Source organism: Mytilus galloprovincialis, chromosome 7, assembly GCF_965363235.1.
Source record: "Mytilus galloprovincialis chromosome 7, xbMytGall1.hap1.1, whole genome shotgun sequence".
NCBI classification, from domain to species: domain Eukaryota; kingdom Metazoa; phylum Mollusca; class Bivalvia; order Mytilida; family Mytilidae; genus Mytilus; species Mytilus galloprovincialis.
This window is the reverse complement of record NC_134844.1, coordinates 75,236,970-75,259,654: the sequence shown is the minus strand read 5'-3', so window position 1 is coordinate 75,259,654 and position 22,685 is coordinate 75,236,970. Positions and strand designations below refer to the sequence as shown.

Here is a 22,685-nt window from a genome sequence, read left to right as displayed (position 1 = left end):
TGTTATAAATTGAACACACATATCATCATTTGATAGCAAAAGTTTAAAAGTAACCTGAATTTAATGTCATTTCATTGCTATATAAGGTCTGGGAGACTAAAACTATACATTATATTGCAAAAAAAATTCTTCTTACTATTATCATGGACAAAAATGATGAGTCTTTAGACTAGCCTTCAAAAATCCTTAGTGAGAACCCTGGTCTGCATACAAGCTTATAGAAAATGTATCATTGTTGATCAACTTATTTTGTATTCCAGAAACAATAACAAATCCACTGTATTACCTTATATATGTTACAGGCATTTTCTAAATTTAGGCATTTTGTAAAATGACTGAAATTTTTAGGCATTTTCTAAAATGCCTGGATGATTTAGGCATTTTACAAATTGACTATTTTTTTCAGGCATTTTATAAAATGCCTGAAAAAATTGTAAGGCATTTTACAAAATGCCTAAAAGACTAAAACTAAATGGAATACAAATTTTAACGACTAGAAATATCAAATAAATAATTTTATTCTATCATTAAATATTGCATGTTATTTAAACAGTAAAAGTTTTATAATTTTAATTAAATCAATCATTTACATAAACACTGAAGATGACAATTATTTGTTGATACATGTAATGTTTGGATGACAGCGACTGTTACACATTTGTCCTGACTTTTTGCAAAGGCAACGTTTAGTGTTACATCTAGTCTTACCACTAGCACTACAGCCACATTTTGTGTAACCCTGACCATCACACAAAGAAACTTTACTGACAGCTTTTCTAAAGGATATTTCATTATTATAATTCACACAATGAATAGCAATAAAATTACTGTCAGATAGTTCAAACTGATTCCTGGTGTAAAGCCCACGTAGTATTCCATCTTTAATTCCAAGTTTATAACCATGCTCTTCCTTACCAGTAACAACAGCCATAAGGTTACGCGGGTCGCCTTTACCTCGATCCACATGGGGAATTGCAATTAATACATTTGCTCCAACATCCACCTCTGTTAAAACTCTTTCCGATAGATTTCTCATCCTGACAGCTTGTTTTGTCATTGAGTCTGATGCATGCCTTCTCTCATTTCTGATGACCTCTTCGTTTGAACAAAGTGACAAGTAATAGTATCAGATATGTTTCCTTTTGAACACAGCTCATGTACGTACTGCGCACAAGTCAAACACTGGATATTCGAAAAACATAGATTTTCACACACGGCACACATATGAACATCTAATTCTGTTTCCTGAGTTTCAGATAGATTTAATGCTGCATTTAGCTGGTTTTCCTCGTCAAGTTCGTTTAGCTTATCAGAGCATAACTCATTTGGCCTGTCATTGCTTATCTCATCTGGCTTATCAGAGCTTTGAAAATGCTGAATCAGATCTTCCTCAGTCTGTAAAGAACCAAGAATCTCTTGAGGTAGTGATGATGACGATAGTCCTATCTTAGCATCACAGCCAAACATTGCCTTGTATGGTGATCTGTTAATACCAGAATGATGACTGTTGTTTTTTTCAAACTGAACAAATTTCAACCCTATATTCCACTTTTTACTGTTGTTCTCTCTCATCCAGATAACAAGCATGTCTTTGATATCTGCATTTCCTCTTTCAACACTTCCTTGTGATTGAGGATGTCGAGGTTTTCCATGAACTATTGTACAATCTGTCCACATGTCTTTCAGTTCTTTGATAATATTGGCCGTAAATTCACGTCCGTTATTCTAATTAAAGACACTAAAACTAGTAAAACATAAAAACTTAACCTGCAGGCTAGATTTATAAAGAATAATCTTAAATTTATTTTAATCAATACTTTTTTGTAGCTTTACAATATGTTTCTATCATCTAATTCGTGTATTGCATGTTTACACAATTTGCCTGAAACAGACCAGGCATTTTGTGTATTTTTCATTAAAATTTTCAGGCATTTTACAAAATGACTAGGGTTTTTTAGGCATTTTACAAAATGCCTGTCAACTTTAGGCATTTTAGAAAATGCCTAAAAATTCAGTCATTTTACAAAATGCCTAAATTTAGAAAATGCCTGTAACATATACAAAATATAATTGTAATTTTATTGTATATACTGAATTATATACTTACAATAATTTTTACTTTATCTCCTTCAGATATATGTACTGGAGGAGTTGCTTGACCCATTAAAAATGCCTCTCCACCTGCCTTGGCAAAATTTGAAAATCTGAAATTAAACGTCAAATTATAGAAATTATCAAATAATGGTTAGTAAAGTTTTCTGACTTCTAAATTTCTTGTTACTTTATATAGATCACCATGATCACAGTCTACTTATATTTCAGAGACAATTTTGATTTATGCATTCTTATATAATTTGACACAAAATGTAAAAGATTTTTTTTTTCATTCTTCTTTCATGCCAGTTAATAAAAAAAATTGAAAATGTTGGAATAATCAGATTGCAGAAGCTGTAAAATATTTTTTTTTGTAATGTCAATACTGATCGTCTTTGGTATTTATATAATCTATTATTTTGTAACCCGAATAATTCAGTCCCTCCCCGTAATCGATCTCTCCTACTTGCGAGGGCCTGAATTCCTTACACGATAAAAACTCTTCACGAATCCTGGATTTTGATTGGTGCCCTGTAAAAGAGGTGACCAATCAGCAATTAGCTCAATTTTATCGAGATAGGTAAATCCCAAGCTAATTCCGAATGGTTGATTGAAGATTTTTCATTGTCAAGCAGAATATAACGACTGAATTATTCGGGTTAATTATTTTGATGCTTTAAAGAATTTGGTTACAGATTTTGTCGGATTCATAAATCACTTATCTATGTTAGAGTGGGGTGCTCATTTTCGCCATATCTTTCCATGTTTTCTTCAGTTTATGTTCAGGTTTTTATGTTTTTGAAGTGTACTGATATTTCTAAATGAAGATAACTTCAAGTGCAAATTATTCTTAGCTTGAAAAAGTGTTTGTTTTGAGAAAAATCATCTGAAAAGGGTGTTTGAAATTTCCTGATTTTTTGTCAACGGGGGACACATATTCGCCGTTTTTACACATCTATTTAAAACCAAATAACTGCAGCTTTAAACAATATTTATCAAATAAATTTCATTATAGATGAATAGCAGACATTCGAAAGGTGTAAAAAACTGAAATTTAGAGCAATCAGTCTAAGAATTACTAAGAAAGACTTATTTGAATTTTTTTTTCATTCAGGAAATTTGCTGAAAATCGTTGTCCATTTTTCGGTCCTTTGCGGTTAGTGCTGAAATTTTCTCTCATTTTCAAAAATAACCATATTTGTTTTAAAAATATAATTTAACGGCATATTTCTTCCAAACCAACCATCCTTTGAAGTTTTTACACCTCAAAATCATAAAACGGCGAAATTGTGTCCACGGCGAATATGGGCGCCCTACTCTATATGAAATTGATATCATATATCAGAAACTTTGGTGTGTGTCTAGTTTTGTACTATCTTTGCCATAAGTATTTTTCACTGTCCATTTAAGTACAGCATACAATGTTGCAAAACAAGAACAATAAACAGTCACAAATTAAAGGTTTATCTTGCCCTTTTTAAACTGAAACATATCAAAATAAATGGAGAATGTGTTCATGAGACACAGAAGATGGCCCAGCTTGTATATCACATATGTTATCAAGGGAGATAATCAGAGAATTGTAAAAACGATGCCACTCAAATAGGAACTGTCTGTGCTCTAGAGTAATTAGCATAGAGAATAAGTTTCATAACATTTGGTTGAGGCAATCTATAGTTAGACAACAGAAACCTATTATGGGTCAGAAAACAAATGACCTAGGGTAGCACTGGCAGAGTTGACTTAAACCTCTTGAGATAACTGAACTGACTTGAATTTCAACAATCAAAGTTTACTTAAGGTGGTACCCAACACTTTCACTAAAATCAATTTGGCTCGTTTATTTTCCTAAAACTGTAACAAAGTATTTACTTTGACCCTCTGACAAAAATATAAAAAATTTCAAAATATTTGAACCAATCGTTTTATCAGAAAAATTACACTGGTTATATAGCAGTTTGACAAACACTAGTTTTGATCATTGAGAAGCTTAATATTCCCTTAACAACATAAATTAATTAAAATGTTTAGCAGATTTTACAGAGTTATCTCCCTGTAGTGTTAGGTACCACCTTAAACCTCTCAAGTATATCCCTCTTACCCAATTATCCATTCTCACTGAGCAAGGGTTAAACTCAAGTAACTCTTAAATGACGCAAAACCAATCAGGTTTTGTTATGCTTGGCCTTAGCTAGAGTTGTTCCAAAATATCAAGCGAGTTCACCTAATGCTCTTGAAACTCTAAAATCGACTAAGAGTTTCAAGTGAAATCAGCCATTTAATGCCACCTTTGCCTAGTGACTTGAGGCATAAAATACCCACCTACTGACTCTGACTGTACCGTATCTTGATAAGTTTTCACCACCACCGCCAGGACCACCGGTTGGTGATATTTTTTCTCGTTTAGCAACTGACAAACCAAAATTACCTTGACCTTGTAAATCCTGTAGAATAGAAAAACAATCAATTTAATGTATACAGTAAACACTCAAAGAAATCAATTACTATAAAGTACTGTAAACCAAATAATATACATGAACAATTTCTAGTGCAAATTTGTTTAAAGTAGAAAATGCTTCAAATATAAGTTGTTCCTTAGGGTTTGTTTAAACAAGGATCTTCTAACATATAATTACATCTAAATGGTTACAAGAATAAATCACCAAGAAAGTTCCTGGAAATAGATGAAAGAAGTTTCCATGAAAAATAAGTTAGTTTATATTATTAATGAAATCTATGACATTTCCCAGAAATATTCAATTTGACAGGAAGCAAAATTTCTTTTTGAAATTTCTTAGAATTCCAATTTCTATTCTAAAAATATGTCATTTGCAATCTGAAAATGTCCTAATCCTTTTGACCTTACTATTTTTCTACCCCCAATTTATAAGAGGGTCTCATTGGGGTCTAAGTGTGACGCAGGATTGCCGATTTTTTGTAGGCGTGACACGTGAAAGTCGAATTATTATGCCGTGAAAACGGGAAATGGAATCTAGCGGTACCCGGGAAATTACAAAAAATTGAGAATTGCTTAAGTACATAGTGTAAGTGGGATACAGGAATCTGTCAAAACAGTAAGCAGAATCCCCACTGAGACCCCCTTATAACAGTTTATGTCCCGTAAACACTAATGTAAAAGCAGAAATTTTTGGTGATGATTAATTTCATGGATAAGTTTTTTTTCCCAAAATTTAAACTCAAAGTTTTAACTTCAATGAAAAGTACTTTAACAAACCACCAAAAAAAAATCCAGGAAATAAGTTAAATGTTTTCTGTCCATTTACTTACGTGGTTGTCGTGACCTGCCGTACTAGTTGATGATTGGTCATCGAAATCATCCCAATCATCATCGTCCCATCCCTCCTGTGAAGACTGCTGTGGTAATGTCTGCCCATGATTATCATAACCATGATAACCTTGACCTCCATTATACTGGTTGTCAGGGTAACCATTCACATCATCAGACGACTCAGACGTAAAGTGAGGTGCTGCAGGAGGGGCAGTAGGACCTGGGGGAGGTGGAGGGGGTGGAAATGAGGGCTCAGGAGGTTCTGCCAACTGAAATTAGAAATAAAGAATTTTTTATATAACATCAAACAGATGTTTTTGTTAATGTTTCATTGTGCAAAATGACATATGGACCAGACAGATGCTATGGACCAGACAGATGCTTTAAAGGTAACCAATGTCTTCTTCAAAACAATAAGAAATAATTACACATTAATTAATGAACACATACAAATAATTTTAGCATTAAGACATAAAGATAAAAGGAAACTTAAAGGAAACAAATCAATTTCTACATGTTTTATGAATAATTTTAATCCAGTGCATCATTTTTTAGTTGGCAGTGTGTATAAAATACACACACTTATAAAATGTACAAATGTTATCTTGTGTAAATATTGCTCTGAAATTTAATATGCTTGTGGATGATGCAATTGTTGTCTCATTAATACATGTAATATATAAATGTTTCCTTAACAGGGGAAGTAACATAGGGTGGACAAACTTATAGGAGATCCCCTATACCATGATACTCACCTTATGTAGAGGACACACACTATGATTGTTCTTCACCAGAATAAAATTTGCCAAAAGAAATTGACGTCTGTATTCAGTTTTTTTTTTAAATCTTAGATTTAAATTTAGTTAACAATAGTGGGCAGCTGCCAATGATGGACAAAATGAAATAATTTTTCAATTCAGGTTCTATTTTTCTATAATTATAAGCAATTTTTTTGGTACTTGTAATTTCCTCTTTTTTTTTTTTATTGTGAACATAATTCATTGCTTATTTCCTATACACTTGAGGTGCAGATGACACTTTACATTTTGATAAAAAAAATGTTTTAGTGGGGTTTATTAACCACAGCTTTAACATTTGACCAAAAAAAATCATAACGTGAGGTGCTGCGAATATAAACAAAGGCTGCTTGATGCATCCCTCCTAAATAAATTTGATAAATATTTTTTTTAGTGTTTTTGTTACCACAGCTTTCATTTGACCCAAAAAAATAAATTGTATGTGTGGAGGTGCTGCAAATATGAACATGGACTGGGTAATGCATCTCCCTACCAAAAACAATTGAATCTGGCAAAACCCCAGGGGTGGAGAAAGTAGTAAATCCCAATGTCAAATATATATATATTTATGCCAAAACATTTTTAGTACCAAATATTTATAGACGGTGCAATTATTTTTCATAATAAACACGACATGCACTTGGCCTACTTCATCCTTCCTAAATTGGGTCATATTGATAAACAATTGTCAAATTATATATAAATATGACAATGTACTGTAATATATTTTTACCTTGAACTCTTAGGGTTGTAATTACTTCTAAGTAGGCTACTCTGGGAAATATGATGATAGGATGTGTTAGGTTAATTGAACTTGATTCCTAGTAATATTTGGCATTTGAAACAACTTTTAGGGGATGGCATGCTTTTGGGATGTGGGATTTAGGTGGTAAAATAAGTGGGGCTGTGGGATGTGGGGTAAGTAAGTGAGAATGTGAGAACAAAAATAACATAAACGGTTGATACAGAGATATGTCATGGCTGTTGGCAGAAAATTAAGAAAAAAAGATAATCTTACAGCAACATGTAATTAAGTCAAAAGTTGCCGGAAAATTTAGGGTGGGGTGGGGGGTGGCCTTGAAAGATTTATCTTTGTCTATTATTAGATGTTCCTATCAAACAAACTTATTCAAAGAATGAAATCTCTCAATAGAAAATAGGGAATTAATTGAAAGTCACTGGACCATGAGGCTGAAAACGCCACACATATGTTTCAGAAATGAACATTCCTATGTTACCCCTATGAAATATCAGGTTGAATGCAATTTTAGGTAAAAAAATGTTTCCAATTTGTAAATAAAGATATTTCATTGTAGACAAAAGTGACTATTTCATCCAAAAGACATATTTTGAGACTGATAAACTGATTATTTCCTTAATAAAAATGCTTTCATGGTGTCTTCTAGGTTAACAATGGTGGAACATGGCTGATTCATTGAATAAATGTTACCTTCTCAACATACTCAACATGTTCAACATGCTCAACATGCTCCACATGCTCAACATGTTCAACATGCTCAATATGTTCCACATGCTCAACATGTTCAACATGTCCAATGTCCAGCTGCAAATATTACAAGTATTTATTATAGATGTGCATATTCAGAACAATATCATACAAATTGATGAGACAACTTCTACTTCTAATATACTGGAGACATGTTCAGACAAAACTCATACCTCTTTCAAAATTTAAAATTTAAAATTTTAGTTTTGGTTTTATTTTAATTTTTGTACATCTTTTGTAATTAGAAAATCCTCATAAAAATTTCAAACTTCACAATCATGGCAGTATATATATATGCAATACAGGGTGACATACATGTATTAATGGTCTTTGATAAATTCATTCTTTTACTCAGAATAACATATATGATGTAGTTTGGTTTGTTTTTTTTTGGCAACCACCAGTTAATGTTAGTACACATTTAAAAAATCTTGTGAACATTATCATGTCCTTATGACATCCATGTCAAGAGGTCAGTGACCTTTGAGGTCCTTCTCACCTGTACATAAGCCTCAGGTATCAATCCTTGGTGTCCTAGGCTATTTCTTGCTTCCCACCAGCCATCTCCAATATCCTAAAAAAGAAGGTACATTTATTAATATAGACCATGATCATGTATAAAAAGTCAATGCTCTAATACTATTTACATATATAAACCATGTTTATGATGTATAAAAAGTCAATGTGCTAATAAATCAGACAAAATATAGTTTGGGTTTTTATATATATATATATATCTGTGGTATCGGGTTGAAAATAATTTTAGTATATATACATTGTAAATTACAAAATCTCCAATATCCTAAAAAAAAAGTACAATTAGGAGGGAAATATTTTATGTTTTCTGCTGATTTTGTTGTGTATAGAAAACATAAAACAGCGAATTATTGACCCTAAACGTAAATTAGTCCAATACAAATCATAAAACACTTCCGTAAAAATGTTTAAAATTACATAAAAGCTTTTAATTCAAAAACATGAAATTGATTTTTTTCTTTCCTCACCAGACAAAATCAATACGACATGATAAAAGGTTTTAGTCTTTAAAAAATGATTCTTTATTTTCCTTATGTCATGAGTGTTCTACAGGTGAACAAAAACTCTTATATAGATCATTGTCAAGAAAAGAATTTATTAAGTAAACCATGTAATAATCATTATGTAACTACATGTATGAGGGTCTAGAATCTCTAGAAAGTTAAGTTCAACATTTTTTTAAAAGCTGCATGTTAATATGGCCTTTTTTGAGTAACTTTCAATTTGATATTCTGTAAAACATTCTTAATTGTAATACTGCAGGTTCACGATTAGAGTCCTTCATTTCTGTGTTCTAAATTTTTAACTATTTTTTCTATATTTTTTTAATTATTTTGACCATTTCTCTCTATTCTTTATATTTGAGCACCCCATATTTCTCTTAGGCTTTATCATTTTTCTATTTTCTCTTGTTTCACCATTATTTTGAAACTTTTTGTCCAATAGATCTATCCTCTAATCTGTAAACCCAAAACTAAAACTCTTTAATATGTATTGCCTGACATGTAAGAAACAATAGCCTGAAATTTTAATTTCAATAAAAATTTGTCAAATTTCGGGAAAAAAACAAAATTAACATATTTCATGTTCTTTTTTGGTGATATTAATTCATGTCAAGTTTATCAACACATTTAATCATAACAACATTCCAATAAATGACCTTTACAATGATATCTGGTTTGATGTTGGGCCCCAGGCCCTGAATCTGGCTTTTCTCACACTTAATATGTTGTTTTTATCCAATCATGTGTGTGTGTCCTATAATCTGATACATTTGTATGTCAACAAAAGAAACAAACTTTTTCCCACATAGATAAAAAGTATATGTCCTGATTCTATTTTCATAAACTGGTAATTTTCTTCAATTCTTTTAAGATTTATAGCATTTCAGAACCTCTTTGAAATACAAATTATTCTTAAATCAATGCTAATACGTCCCACCCTATCACGATCAAATCAATGCCTAATTTTACAGAAATTAAAAGACTATGAAAAGTTGTCATTTGATTTCTATGCAGTAACAAATATAGCTTGAAGAAAGAGATCATTTGCATACTGTATAAACAAGCTATAATTTCAATATTTTTTTTTCTTTTTAAAACACGGATCCAAAGTCATTGAAGGTCGAGAAGGTGCAAAATTGAACAGTATTCTATGCCAATTAAACTGACCCCAGTGACCTCTCAAACTCATTGGCTGTTTCAGAATCTAATGCATTCTGGGTAGTATTTTCAAAAGTGTACACCAAAGTAGTGTGGTTGGCTAACAATGGCCTAAACAGTTGAAATTCAACCAATGATGTGATGTTATTATCATTTTGGGATACAACAATAAAATTACCCAGAGTCTATAATTCATGAAAGCCATAGATTTGTTGGAAATTTACACATGGCCTGGGCCGTCATATTCGAATTTTATCCTGAGCGTTAGTGAGAGATAAGGTTATCGAATATCACGGCCCATGCCATGTGTAAATTACAACAAATCTACGGCTTCATGATGAATTATTTCGATTCTAATAGGACAAATAAGTTCATTCAAATACTGAAGTGAGGGTGGGTATGCTGTGTGTGTAGCTGTTATTTTTTACTCCTTGTTAGATAAATCTCAAATATTCTCACAAATCTTTAGCTTGCACTGATTATTTCGTTGATAACCGTTAGAAAAAAATATGTTTAATTCTCAAACCCAATATTTGCGATTTTTGATTTACATGTTTTCTCGTAAGCTATCGTGAAATCCAAAATTGACATTTCGTAATGAAGAAATAATCACCTTAGCATTTGACAAAGCCAGAATAAAACATTTTGGTGTATACAAACATTGTTACGTTTTAATAATTTGAACTTGATAGATAACATTATGAGTTATTGAGTATGCATTTTCATTTTAAGGTTTGAAAATTGTGTCTTTGAAACGAAGTCAAAATTAGTTCGATTTGGACAGCCAAATAAGCCAGATAAACCACAAAAAATGACCAACTTTAGGGGGCTTTCATTTTAAGTCTTTGCAAAATTTTCCCTAAACTTAAGTAAAAATAGCTTGTAAAGAGTCATAAAGGACACGTAATCTAACTCTCATGGTTTATAACTATTTTTAATTTATTCCAGGTGCATATTTATTGAAATGTAACAAAAAATTAACAAGTCGTGTATTCTTGGGAGGTACATTGCATACTAGGAAAAGGCCCGAAAAATATCCTTTTCTGCATGGAATGGGTCCAAAATATTTTTGCCGAGCGGAGCGAGGCTATAATAAACTGCCTCCTCTTACAGGGCAGGCAATTTACAGCCCTGTTATACGAACTTTAATGGTTACAAAAAAGTTTATATTTTTGTGACATTGACTTAATATTGTTTTTATACTGCAACTTAAATTAGTATATTGATAGCTTTTAAAATCTTAACATAAATGTCAAGCTTATTTTCATCCCTTAATGAACCCCTGATTGTGGAGAAAGTGTTCCATGATGAAATTGACATTGCACAAAATATAGCTGTGTTACTATATTTAGGAAATAAACACAACTAGTTGCAGTATATTAATTTCTTTTTATTATGCATCAGAATAAGAATAAAAGTTCTTTTGAAATTTTGTTTTATTATAATTTCTAATACAATAAAATTGGCATTTTAGCGTTTGCAAATAGGTTCAAATACATGTGGATTTACGTGGGAGGTATATTGTAACATCCATTATTATGTATATCTCTCTGATTCTGCGCTAAGTATAGATATATTGAGAATTTTCACACGGTGTTGTTTACAAAGCGAAAGAAGCACGTCATATTAGCATCTACAACATTCACAGCCTGTTGAATGCCATATATTCACGAGTTCTTTTATTACCTAAGACCACCAAGACCACAAATCAGGTGGTCTCAAATAAATTTGGTGGTCATACTTTCATGAAGTTATCAAAAATAAAATTAAGCAAATTTACTTTATAATTATATACTTCCATTTTCAAAAATTGATATAAAACTGTTATTGTAATTAAGAGCTTTACTAATCCCCCAAAAGGAACAAAACCACCACAAACATTCAGTTGTACACTACAATCTTAGTGGTAGACCAAACTGACTTTTGGTGGTCAGGACTGACATGACATGACATAGTTATTTCACCCTATAACCATGATAACTGTCATTTATAACATGGATGCTATGATCTGAGATATTTTTTTTCCTGCCATGCAGGTGTTAATTAATACATGAACTTGTACTGTAAATTCAGAAATTATTATTTTAGCAAGCGTATATTATTACGATTTTTGGAGAATTACGAAAACTGCGATATTGATTATTGTGATTTCTTGAAAATCGGCAATTTGCAAACAGATATTTGTACAGTAAGGGAGCTACCATTTGATTTTTATGGGGGGGCTAGGATGAAAAATGTTGTCCTGCATTTTTTTTTAGCTGTAATCTCTGTCCTACCTTTTTATTTTTCACTCTATTCGGTCCTGCCTTTTTTTTTTAGTTTATCCTGACTTTTTTTTACCTAAATTGTCATCCTGCCTTTTTTTTTACTCAAAACTCCTGTCCTGCCTATTTTTTTCAAATTTCATCCTAGCCCCCCCCCCATAAAAATCAAATGGTAGCTCCCTAACAGTAACAGTATCAAATATCAAAATGTGAGTTCTTATTATTGAGATACTCACACACTGTTGCATTATTCGCATTAATAAAAACCTCATAATAATTTCTGAGATTTCGATGTTTCAAAGTTACCTGAGTCTGTGTTTTATCTGACACTTTAGCAACACAATTAGCTAATGTAAGTAAAGTTACATGTAGCAATTTTATAGTAACATAATCAACTTTTAGGCTACATGACACTCAGTCCAATATATAATCCTTTTTAGGAAACATTTTTTATTCTATAAATAGTTTATTGTATATTATTTTTTTTCTTTATTTTAGAAAGATTATTACACTTTGATTTACATTATTCCAAATTTCATTGATTCAATGATTAATTTATTGATAATCCTGATAATGGCCAATACAAATCACTTGAAGATAATATCTATTAAGTCTGTTAAGTGTCATCCTTTAATTTGACCCTTCCAAACATTGGAAAATGAAATCCCTATTTTGATAAAATTTTAGTAAATAATAAAGCTACTAAAATCAATTATAAAACAATATAACATCAAATTCATTTGAACTTTAGTGTATAGTTGTCTTAATGGCAATATGTTGCAATTATAAGAAGGCTATTATAATTTTTAGGATAAAAGGCAAAAACACAAAAAAATGGTAAAAATCATCATTAAAGGGCAATAACTCTATGGACAATCTAGGCATGCTAGGGAAGGGGAGGGTTCTACTGATGATTTCAATCATGAGACTTTATTGTTTAAGATAATAGGCAAAGGTACAAAAAGAGTAAATTTTTAAGTGGCAAGATTAATAAGCGTGGATAGTACCAGTACATGTACTAAGAGACTGTCAACTGTCATCTTCAATATTTCAAGTACTTCAGTCTATACTTAATCAGAACAAAAGTGTTTTATTCCTGTTCTGAACAGGAAACTACGAATCTGTATTGCTACTTATCTATAAAGATATAATTTAAACACTCTATAATGACATATAGATATATATATTATACTTGGTAAAAATATTGATGAATATATTTTCCGTGAAATAAGGAACTTAAACTTATAAAGCTTTAACTCATTAAGGAAACCCTTATATCACACTCTGTTTTAGCCAAGAGATTAATTCAATAAGCATGTATATGAAATAAATTCTAATCTTTCCAATTTCTGTTTAATGTGTTGTCTCTAAAGTTCAAAGGAAATCTTCATCTATTTTCAGTGAATGCATGTTATTATCTTATTCTTGAATTAGATCATGACTGCCATTTGATTTTTCCTTTTGAATTTTCTTCAGAGTTCAGTATTTTTGTGATTTTACTTTTCAGCCATTTCTTTAGCTGATGTCAGGGACTTTCTATTTTGCAATTTCTTTAGAGTTCAGTATTTTTGTGATCTTATGTTTTTTGTCTATATCAAAATCTGGTTAATACATTCAGGGGATAAATATATACATGATATAAGTACAATTGGGTAATGTAAGATCATAGAGAATAAAATTTGATTTTCTAATTTTTTATTTTTTATTATTATTGCCTTTTCATATCTTACTGAATGTCATATTTTTTTTACATCCATGTTTAAATTCAAACTTTCCTAAAAAAAAAAAAAGGATAAGCCAGCTTCCTGTTACATAATTATAAAAGTACTTTTCTTCATATCAAAAACATAACTGTTCCTGGGGCAAAAGGTCTATATGATATATAAAATATTATATATAAAATCAATATACATTGAAGGAAATGTGGGGTATAGTATAAAGTCAATGAGGACACATGTATATCATGTATACTAAATAAGATATGTCTAACGTGAAAATATTGACTACGTGCATCTGTAAAATAACTATGTACTGTATTCTGGAAAGAAAAATAGTTTAATACTTTTCCTTTTTTCAGGGAACGGTTGACAACAATTTTAAGTACAGCTTTTAAAATTTCATAGTTCAACTTATATAGTTGGAAACTTAAAGAAGGAGAAGACTGTAATATAATACCACTTTCAATGTAGAATAAATTTTAATATCTTAAGCACAACATTAAATGATCTTCTTTATATATCATAGTTGCCGGTTTTAATAGACAACTTTCGAGTTTGATGCATTTCCGTCAAAAACTCTGGTTTTAGTGAACGTCATTTGTGCGTTTAGAGGCGTCGTCACTTCTGTTCCAATGTCGAGCGAGTGGTTTGAAAACTATAATTCTATATTGTACGAATTATTCAGCAAATTGAATTCTCAAAATTGACAATCAGCCTTGCTGTCATTAGGGAATTGTCATTAAGTACCTACAGAACAACCATTATTTCTAGTTTATCCTGCACAATGACGATCACTAAGACGCTTGATGAACGTAAATAGTGCAGGGATACAGGCGACCCCCTCTATCTGGTAAATGACGTCATAAAGGCACGTATAATTGACGAGTTTTTTCGAGTGATGGATGAACTCGAAAGTGGTCTATTGGTTGATAAAGCAAGAGTACCAAGAGAAAACCATGATAATTGATAGGAAAAATTTGTCAATTAAGATTGAAGTTAAACATATCCACGAAAGGAGCTGGTTTCAAACTACACTGACTATGGCTGAGGGAGCCCAGTGTTGAATGTTCGGTGATCACTGTAAATTAACTAATTAGACCACTCAGCCACTGATGTCCATGGTAACTTTAAAACACTGTACTTTACAAGAATAATCACCAAAAACAGTTTTTGAGACTCCCTCATCCAACGTTTAAGTCTCCCCAACTTTAAAGAGTAGAAAGTCAGATTTCACACTTCCCACTCCTGGTCAATCCACTCCTCTACCCTATTTCTTCAATCTACTCACCTGTGCTGTAACTGTTAATTCTTCTCCTGCTCTGACAGACAATTCTCCATTATCTGGATCACCATCAAAATCATATAAAACTTTAACCTGAAAATAGAAAATAATATAGATATCAAAACTGTTGCATATATATAGTCTTAATGTAGAAGAAAGCAGTTGGGACCAGTAGGATAACTCTTCTTTTTGATTGACATTTGAAGCCAACATTTTGACATTTTTGATTTTATATAGGTGTTAAAATAATATACATCTTCATCATAGATCCAGAGCATATTCACTGATTGAAACCTAATAAACTAATACCTCTGATGGATTAAATATTTTGTAAAAAAAAGAGTGGAGCTTAATTATACCATATGCATACCAGATAATTTCCTAATATTGATAGAAGACTGATATATATTTTAAACTGGTTTTAGTTATAGGTTTCACCGATTTTGATGGAATGCAAGTAAGTTAGGCTGTTTGCAGTATATTATTGTCAAATATATACAATAAAATTGAGAAGGGAAATTGGGTTGTCAAAGAGACAACAACTCTACCAAAGGACAGAAAACAACAGAAGGCCACCACAATGGGTCTTCATTGCAGTGATAACATATGTTTCACTGTAGATTGAAGAAAAGCAAGTTTAGTGGGCTGTTCCAGTATACAATGTAGGTTTCACTGTAGTTTGATGAAATGTGAGTTAATCATGTTTTAATTAGGCAATCATTCTAAAATATCAATCACTCAATATCAATCATCCAATATTGATTACGGGGCATTTTTTTTTAATTTCAATCTAAAATTCTCGCCTGAGTCATTAATTCATTTCCTTTTAAAAGACGATTAAGATTTTTTTTTCAATTTGTAAAATGTTTAAATCCCTAAAAATAGCAATGAAAAAAGCAATTTATCTTTAAACATGTGTTAAATATAACTAGTACTGTGTATCTTGGATTTAATGTTTCATTGATTCAATACAAAAGTTCTGTTTCCGCTAATAAACCTTTCAAATGTTCTATTTCTTTCGAATTAATCGAATAAAAAGGGGTGGAGTACATATAACATAATTGATTTCATTCATACGACAAAACAAACTAACTCTGATACAGATTGTTTCTTATGACATGTGAGGTGTCATTGTAAAAGTTGTCCATGATGATTATAAGAATATATGTTGGAATAGGTCTTTTTAAAGCTGTTGTTTTAGAAAATTTCAGCTGAATTTATATAATGAATTGTCATATGAGCGTTTGTTTTTTTAAATTACCAGAGATGGATTTAGAGTTTTTTTCAGGCCCCCCAGTGGGAAAAAATTTGGTTGATTATACAGGGAATTACTGAAGCATGACTGGAGTTGGCCCCCTCTTAAGCAGACAGTGGGCCCCATCATATGAAAAATTCTGGATCGTCCACGGATTATCATGAACAGGCTATTATTTGAACTTGGAATTATTTTTAATTATGGAATTAGCATAATTTCTTGTTCTTGAAATTTTTAATAAATTCCATGTTTATTCTGTACTTTAAAGTTCTGTGCTGCGCACAACAATTTTTATTTCAAAGAAGATAGTACAATTTCAATAGAATGTACTGTGCCGCGCACAACACTATCTCATATACAAAATACATTGTATGGAAAGTGTTATGAACCGCCTAAATCATGTTAATACCAAATAAACATGGAATTTATTAAAAATTTCAATCACAAGCAATTATGCAAATTCCACAATTAAAAATAATTCCAAGTTCAAATAATAGTCTGTTCATTACATATTTAAAGAATATAAAATTGAAATCTTATATTTTCAACATCTGCTTTTCAGAAAGGCAATAAAATGTAATTGTCAATTTGCATGTTACATATATATATATACATAATATATAAATGTAAATTATTAACTTATTATTTTCTGTATGGTTCATCTAAACATAGATACATCTGTTGGATCCATGGTATTTCATTGGTAATATGCATTGGCATACAGTTCTTTTCTTATAAATGCCTAGAACAAGTCAATTTATCATATATATTAATACAGAAATAGTCTCTCTTTTTCTTGCCAAAATACTGTCCTTGTTTACAAATACATGTACTCTCACATAAATATATTAATTAACATAATATATAAACCTGCATCTTTAAATTCAATATGTTCGATACTTATAATTGTTATACATACAAATATCATTGTCTATAATCGATCAATTCGGAATATCGATATTTTTCACACAAATAATATTTTACCTTCATTCCTTTCTGAATCATTTTCCAATAAAAATCTCTCTTCCTATTTTCGTGTAAAATTGAATAATAATAACAAATTTAAAATCACCCCAATTGAACTGATCAAAACATGAGTCACAAATTATACTAAATGATTAAAACAGAACCACCTTATTAGTAATAAATACACTGAGGTGATATTTAAATGACTCAAATTAACGTCTCGGTCAGTAACAAGGGTTTATTTACCCGATTATTAAAGATGTTCTTATCGTAATTCATCAGAATTAATCATTTCATTTTTTTGTCTGTTTACCTGTTGGTTGATGAAGCATTAGTAATATTTATTCAGGTTTATAACAACCTTAGGCTAGAGACGTGTTGAGAAAAGTATACTGAAAGATGTGAAATAAGAGTTTCAAGGTTTTACCTAGACCTGCTAATTAGGGACATAAATCCTGATACATAATGTATTATCTATGTAATTGTCAGAGATTCAAAAATGCAATGTTAAAGTCTTACAAGTTAGCATTTGGTTAACTTAAACCAGGAACTTCAGAAATATATTTATAAGGTTCTGGAGTCTGGACATGGGGTCCTATATTCATGTCATTCAGAACTGTAATTTCTTATGTCATTTTTCTCTATTCTTTATATTTATCATGTTTATCCCCCCTGTTTTAATTCTCTTTTCATGCTTTTGTTTATTTTAATGGCCTACTAGCTCTTAGTCTTTTAATTTGTTAGCCTAGGCCTAAAATAAAATATTGTTTGTTTCCCCAATCCCGACCGACCCTGCAAAAATGGTGCTACTCATAAAATTTTATTGTCAAAACTAAGTCAAATATTATTTTATTCATTTCTGATTTACAGGCTTGCTGGATCGTCTGATAATGTTCAAGCTTTTTGGAAAAATAAAATTATTTCCCTACCTACCTACCCACACCTGGCTTGGCAGGGTCGGGATTGGGGAAACAAACAATATATATTAATTTACATGATTTAGGCCCTACTTATAATTCTTTTCTTTATTTTTTAGCCCTTTTTTATCATTGGTAGGTTACTATCTAATATATGTACATGTATACTCTATCCAGACACTCATATAAGGGGGAATTCATCACATCCTCATTTCAACCATACAGCACTTAATATAATGATTTTTTAAATTAATGAACTGTTATGGATGCTTTATATGGCACTTGTAGAAATGACTAGAATTACAACAAAAGGACTTTTTTTCTAAATAAAGTATTGATTTAAATTTACATGATTTGTGTTAACATGATCATGATGATTAAGACAAACAAATAAAATCACCTTTTGCACTTTGTGAAGCATCAAACTTTAAAAAATTTAAAAAAAATTCTGTCACCTGAGCATGATGAGAAAACATGTCATATTGCATAAAATTAAGTGGATTTAAAACATTGTAAAATGTGATTAATATTTTAAACATAATTATGTGACTGTCTATTTATTTAGCAAAATAGATTTAAGAAGCTAGACATGAAATATTCAACTTTATAAGACATGTAAGAACTGGACAATTCTGACACCAGAATAACGACAAATGAACTAGGAATAAAACCAATTTTTCCATCAATTCATGCCTAATCAAAATTTAAAGAATTCTTCTTTTATCATGTTGATCTTGGACTGAACATATATACATACACATGCATGTATACATTTAAATGTAACCATGATAAGAATAGATTCTACCACTCAGCATCAAGTGTGATGCAATTATATTTACATGTATCCCCTCAAACATGTCAAACAGACAAATTTTAAAATTTAAAAAGTGAAGTTCAACGAGATATTTATCTGTCGAGATTGGATAAATATCGTATTGCATGAGATTTGTTGGTGCCAGGAATCAGTTTCTCTATTGATATTTATACGATAAACAGACAATCTTCATCCTTCTTTTGAATGATATATAAGTATCATCATTATAACATGATATCACTATAGGAAATTTAGAGAAAAGTAAAAACAATTGAAGCCATAATTAAATTTTTACCAATGAAGAACAGTGGTCTAACAATCACACATTGTTTAAATGAAAATAATCAACAGGTCAGGAAAAAGTTGAATTTAGTAGATAAATAACAATATTGCTAAGATTCATCAGATGATGGGATTTAAACCTTTCACCTTTTTAGTCAAGTCATGATTTTTGTTTACATTGTTGTGTATGTATATATATAATCTGATAATATATAAAAATTGGAAACTAAATATACATGTATCATGACTGACATGAATATATTGATGTAATTGTATGTACTGATCATGATCAATGTTTTTTATATATATCATAGTTTTCATGGTTTTTGTGCTGAAATGTTGTGTAAATTACTTTTACATCAAAACTAACTCTGATTTTTCACACAAGTTTAGTTTACTGGTTGAGACGTCTGTGAACACATTTTTGAATAAATGGGGAATGTGTACATTATCACACATGATGCCGTGGTGTAGTGGTTAGTGCATCGGACTGCACTAACACAATGGTTCGTGGTTTGATCCTCGCTTAAGTTAGTAACTTGATGCTCCCTCAAATACGTCTGCATAATAAGAGATATTTTCCCTCATTTTCACATTTTTAAAACAATTTCCCTATATTTATGACTGCAAATTTCATGAAAACAATATCCATACAATATCTGTATAGCATGTATAGACATGATTAATAACATTACCCTTTTACAAAATATATGTTCAATTAAACAATTAAATTAACACAACTTTCTGTAAGAAGGGACATAAAAAATTGTGTATTTCAAGTATACATGTATACAATGACATAAGGGCACAATAATCATGATAATAACTGTGGGATTTTAATTGATTAAATAAACTAATAGTAAGTGTTCCATGTACCATGTGTACTACATGTATGAGAGCCGTGGTGCAGTGGTTAGTGCATCGGACTACTAACACAAAGGTTCCTGGTTCGATTCCCGTTTGGGATGAAAATTTCAGGGACTGAATTTTCGGCTCTCCCTTGACACCATCTGCGAGTATGGTCTTGAGGAAACGATGATAGTCCGTCGGAAGGGGATGATAAATGGCTGACCCGTGTTAAGAGAGAGCCATATCTCTTGCACGTTAAAGACACCCTTGTAGATTTCGAAAAAGTGCAGGCTAATGCCGCTACAAGGCAGCACTCGCACCCGCAAAGTGGAAAGGGATTAATATAAGTTGCAAAACTTGTTTCCCAATCCACTATAAATAAAAATGTTTAAACTAAACTACATGTACTATCATGACTATGAAGTATGAAATTCCTTCCTGATTAGTTCTTTTAATTGTTTCTTTTTTATTGTATGAATCTTAAGTTAAAGTCCTCATACAGAACTGTCAGACTACTATACTACCAGCATTTTGAAGACTGTTTATGTACATGTAGAATAGATAATATATGGTCTCTAGAGAAAGTTGGTTAGAAATCAGGTAAACAAAAATTTAAAACTCAGTCAGTCAGTGTCAATTGTGTGTTTTTATACTTATATGTACATTTTGAGATACCAAAAACTGCTTGAGGTTTACAGCGATTTTAATATTTCCTTGTAACTACAATGTACATGCAAAAATGACATGTATTAGAACCAAATTATCAAGAATGGAAAACATTATCTAGCTTAATCCTTATGGGAGATAACTATGTCATCATGGCCTTGTGTGTATTAAGTGCATACATATAAGGATTTTTTTTTAGACCAGGGCGTATCATGTCATTGCATGTAAGATTAAGGTTTAAGTTAGGCACAAGTAAGGGTTAGTTTAGAGGCTAGGGTTAATTTTGTATCGTCATACTACCCATGTTCATTTGTTAACGAGTTACTGTCTTTACAATGCATTCCCTTGATTAATCATGTTAATACTAATCAGGAACATATATATATAGTTAAATATACTGTTCCCAGTACTAATAGAGTATAATTCTATGGTTATTTAGAGTAAAGTCCATAGACAAATGATAGAGATACATTGTATATATAAAGGTTTTTAGATTCCGATTAATTCCAACCGTGTGGCAGTCTATATTCAGACACAGGGGCTTATTTAGTGTGCAGACGAGGTTTTACTGTAAATGGTGGTAGTGACCCCCTTTGACAGTAAAAACCTCATCCGACCCATGACTGCCATTGACAGTAAAACCTTAACTGACCCACAACCGCCATTGACAGTAATATCTTGTCTGACACATGACTGCCATGGACAGTAAAACCTCTTCTGATCTACCAAACAAGCTTCTGTGATTCAGAGAAAAAAAGTTATTGGTCTCTAAGAGAAAATCTAAATATTTTTTTAATCATGGATATGATGGAAATATGTTTCAGATTAGGACAACATAACTGCCAAATTAAAGTTCTTTAAAATATATTCATAACCATTGATTTTATTCAAACTTAAGTGTTTATACAATTTCATAATAATCACATGAACTGTCATGTCAATTAAATATTTTGAAATCGGACGGGGGCGGGTTCAGCTATCAATTTTGGCGAAAAAATATATTTCCTGTTGACTTTTAAAATTGACAATTAATTCCAAAGGATTATAGTGACTTTCTTCTCACAGAGATCATAAAAATAATCTTAAAAAATGATTTTATCCCTAAATGATTGGCTTAAAAGTGACTTACAGTGCTCTCTGCCATGACAAATTGCAAATTTTAATACGCCATCTATAAATATTGAGAAATTGTACAAGAGAGATAACTCTACTGCAATATGGGGGTCTAAAAGGAGTTTCAATTTGTTGAAAACATAAACCTTTTTTTTTTCGATATGTTTAAGTAAATATATGACTCATGTATATGAAACATATGGATCTCTACAAACGAAGATTTCGAAATAAAAGCCAAAAGAAGTCAGCAAATAATCCTATCGTAGATAGACGGAACCTATGAAAACTGGTATCGGGTCTGTTCGCCGTAAATACATGTTCGCCCTATGTTCTTTCGCCCTATTTTTTTTTTTTTGTATTCTTTTTGTATTCCTTTCGCCTTAGCTTTTATGATTTATTTAACAATAATTTAATTTTGGAAGTATAACGCGTCTTCTGATTGGCTGACGACAGACGTTATTTAATTATAAGAAATAACATAAAAAATGTGGTGCACTTTTTTATGTTATTTCTTCATAGACAGAAAAAATATTACAGTCATTCCTTAAAAGATTTGTATACTGTTGTATTTTAATATCAAATAATTAAATATCTAAAAATATATCTATATAAAAGACCTACCAACTCGCACAACTAATGAAAAGCAGTTTAATCCTGCTGAATAAAAACTGTGA

General features: G+C 31.1%; 1 protein-coding gene across 3 annotated transcripts in view; it reads right to left on the bottom strand.

Moving 5' to 3' along the window:
* Nucleotides 1-22,087, bottom strand: part of LOC143083660 (sorting nexin lst-4-like) — a 45,420-nt gene extending 23,333 nt beyond the window's left edge. The window contains exons 1-6 of one of the 3 annotated variants that reach the window (XM_076259942.1): nt 22,028-22,087; nt 15,156-15,242; nt 8,187-8,261; nt 5,383-5,652; nt 4,417-4,538; nt 2,108-2,204 (exon numbers count right to left, since the gene is read on the bottom strand). In XM_076259942.1, coding sequence (XP_076116057.1) covers nt 2,108-2,204; nt 4,417-4,538; nt 5,383-5,652; nt 8,187-8,261; nt 15,156-15,242; nt 22,028-22,042 — 666 coding nt within the window. In that variant the 5' untranslated portion in view covers nt 22,043-22,087. Of the gene's footprint in view, nt 1-2,107; nt 2,205-4,416; nt 4,539-5,382; nt 5,653-8,186; nt 8,262-15,155; nt 15,243-17,388; nt 17,513-22,027 lie in introns of those variants that run through there. The other 2 variants (XM_076259941.1, XM_076259943.1) reach the window with 2 other exon arrangements.
* Between the last annotated feature and the right edge of the window lie 598 nt (nt 22,088-22,685).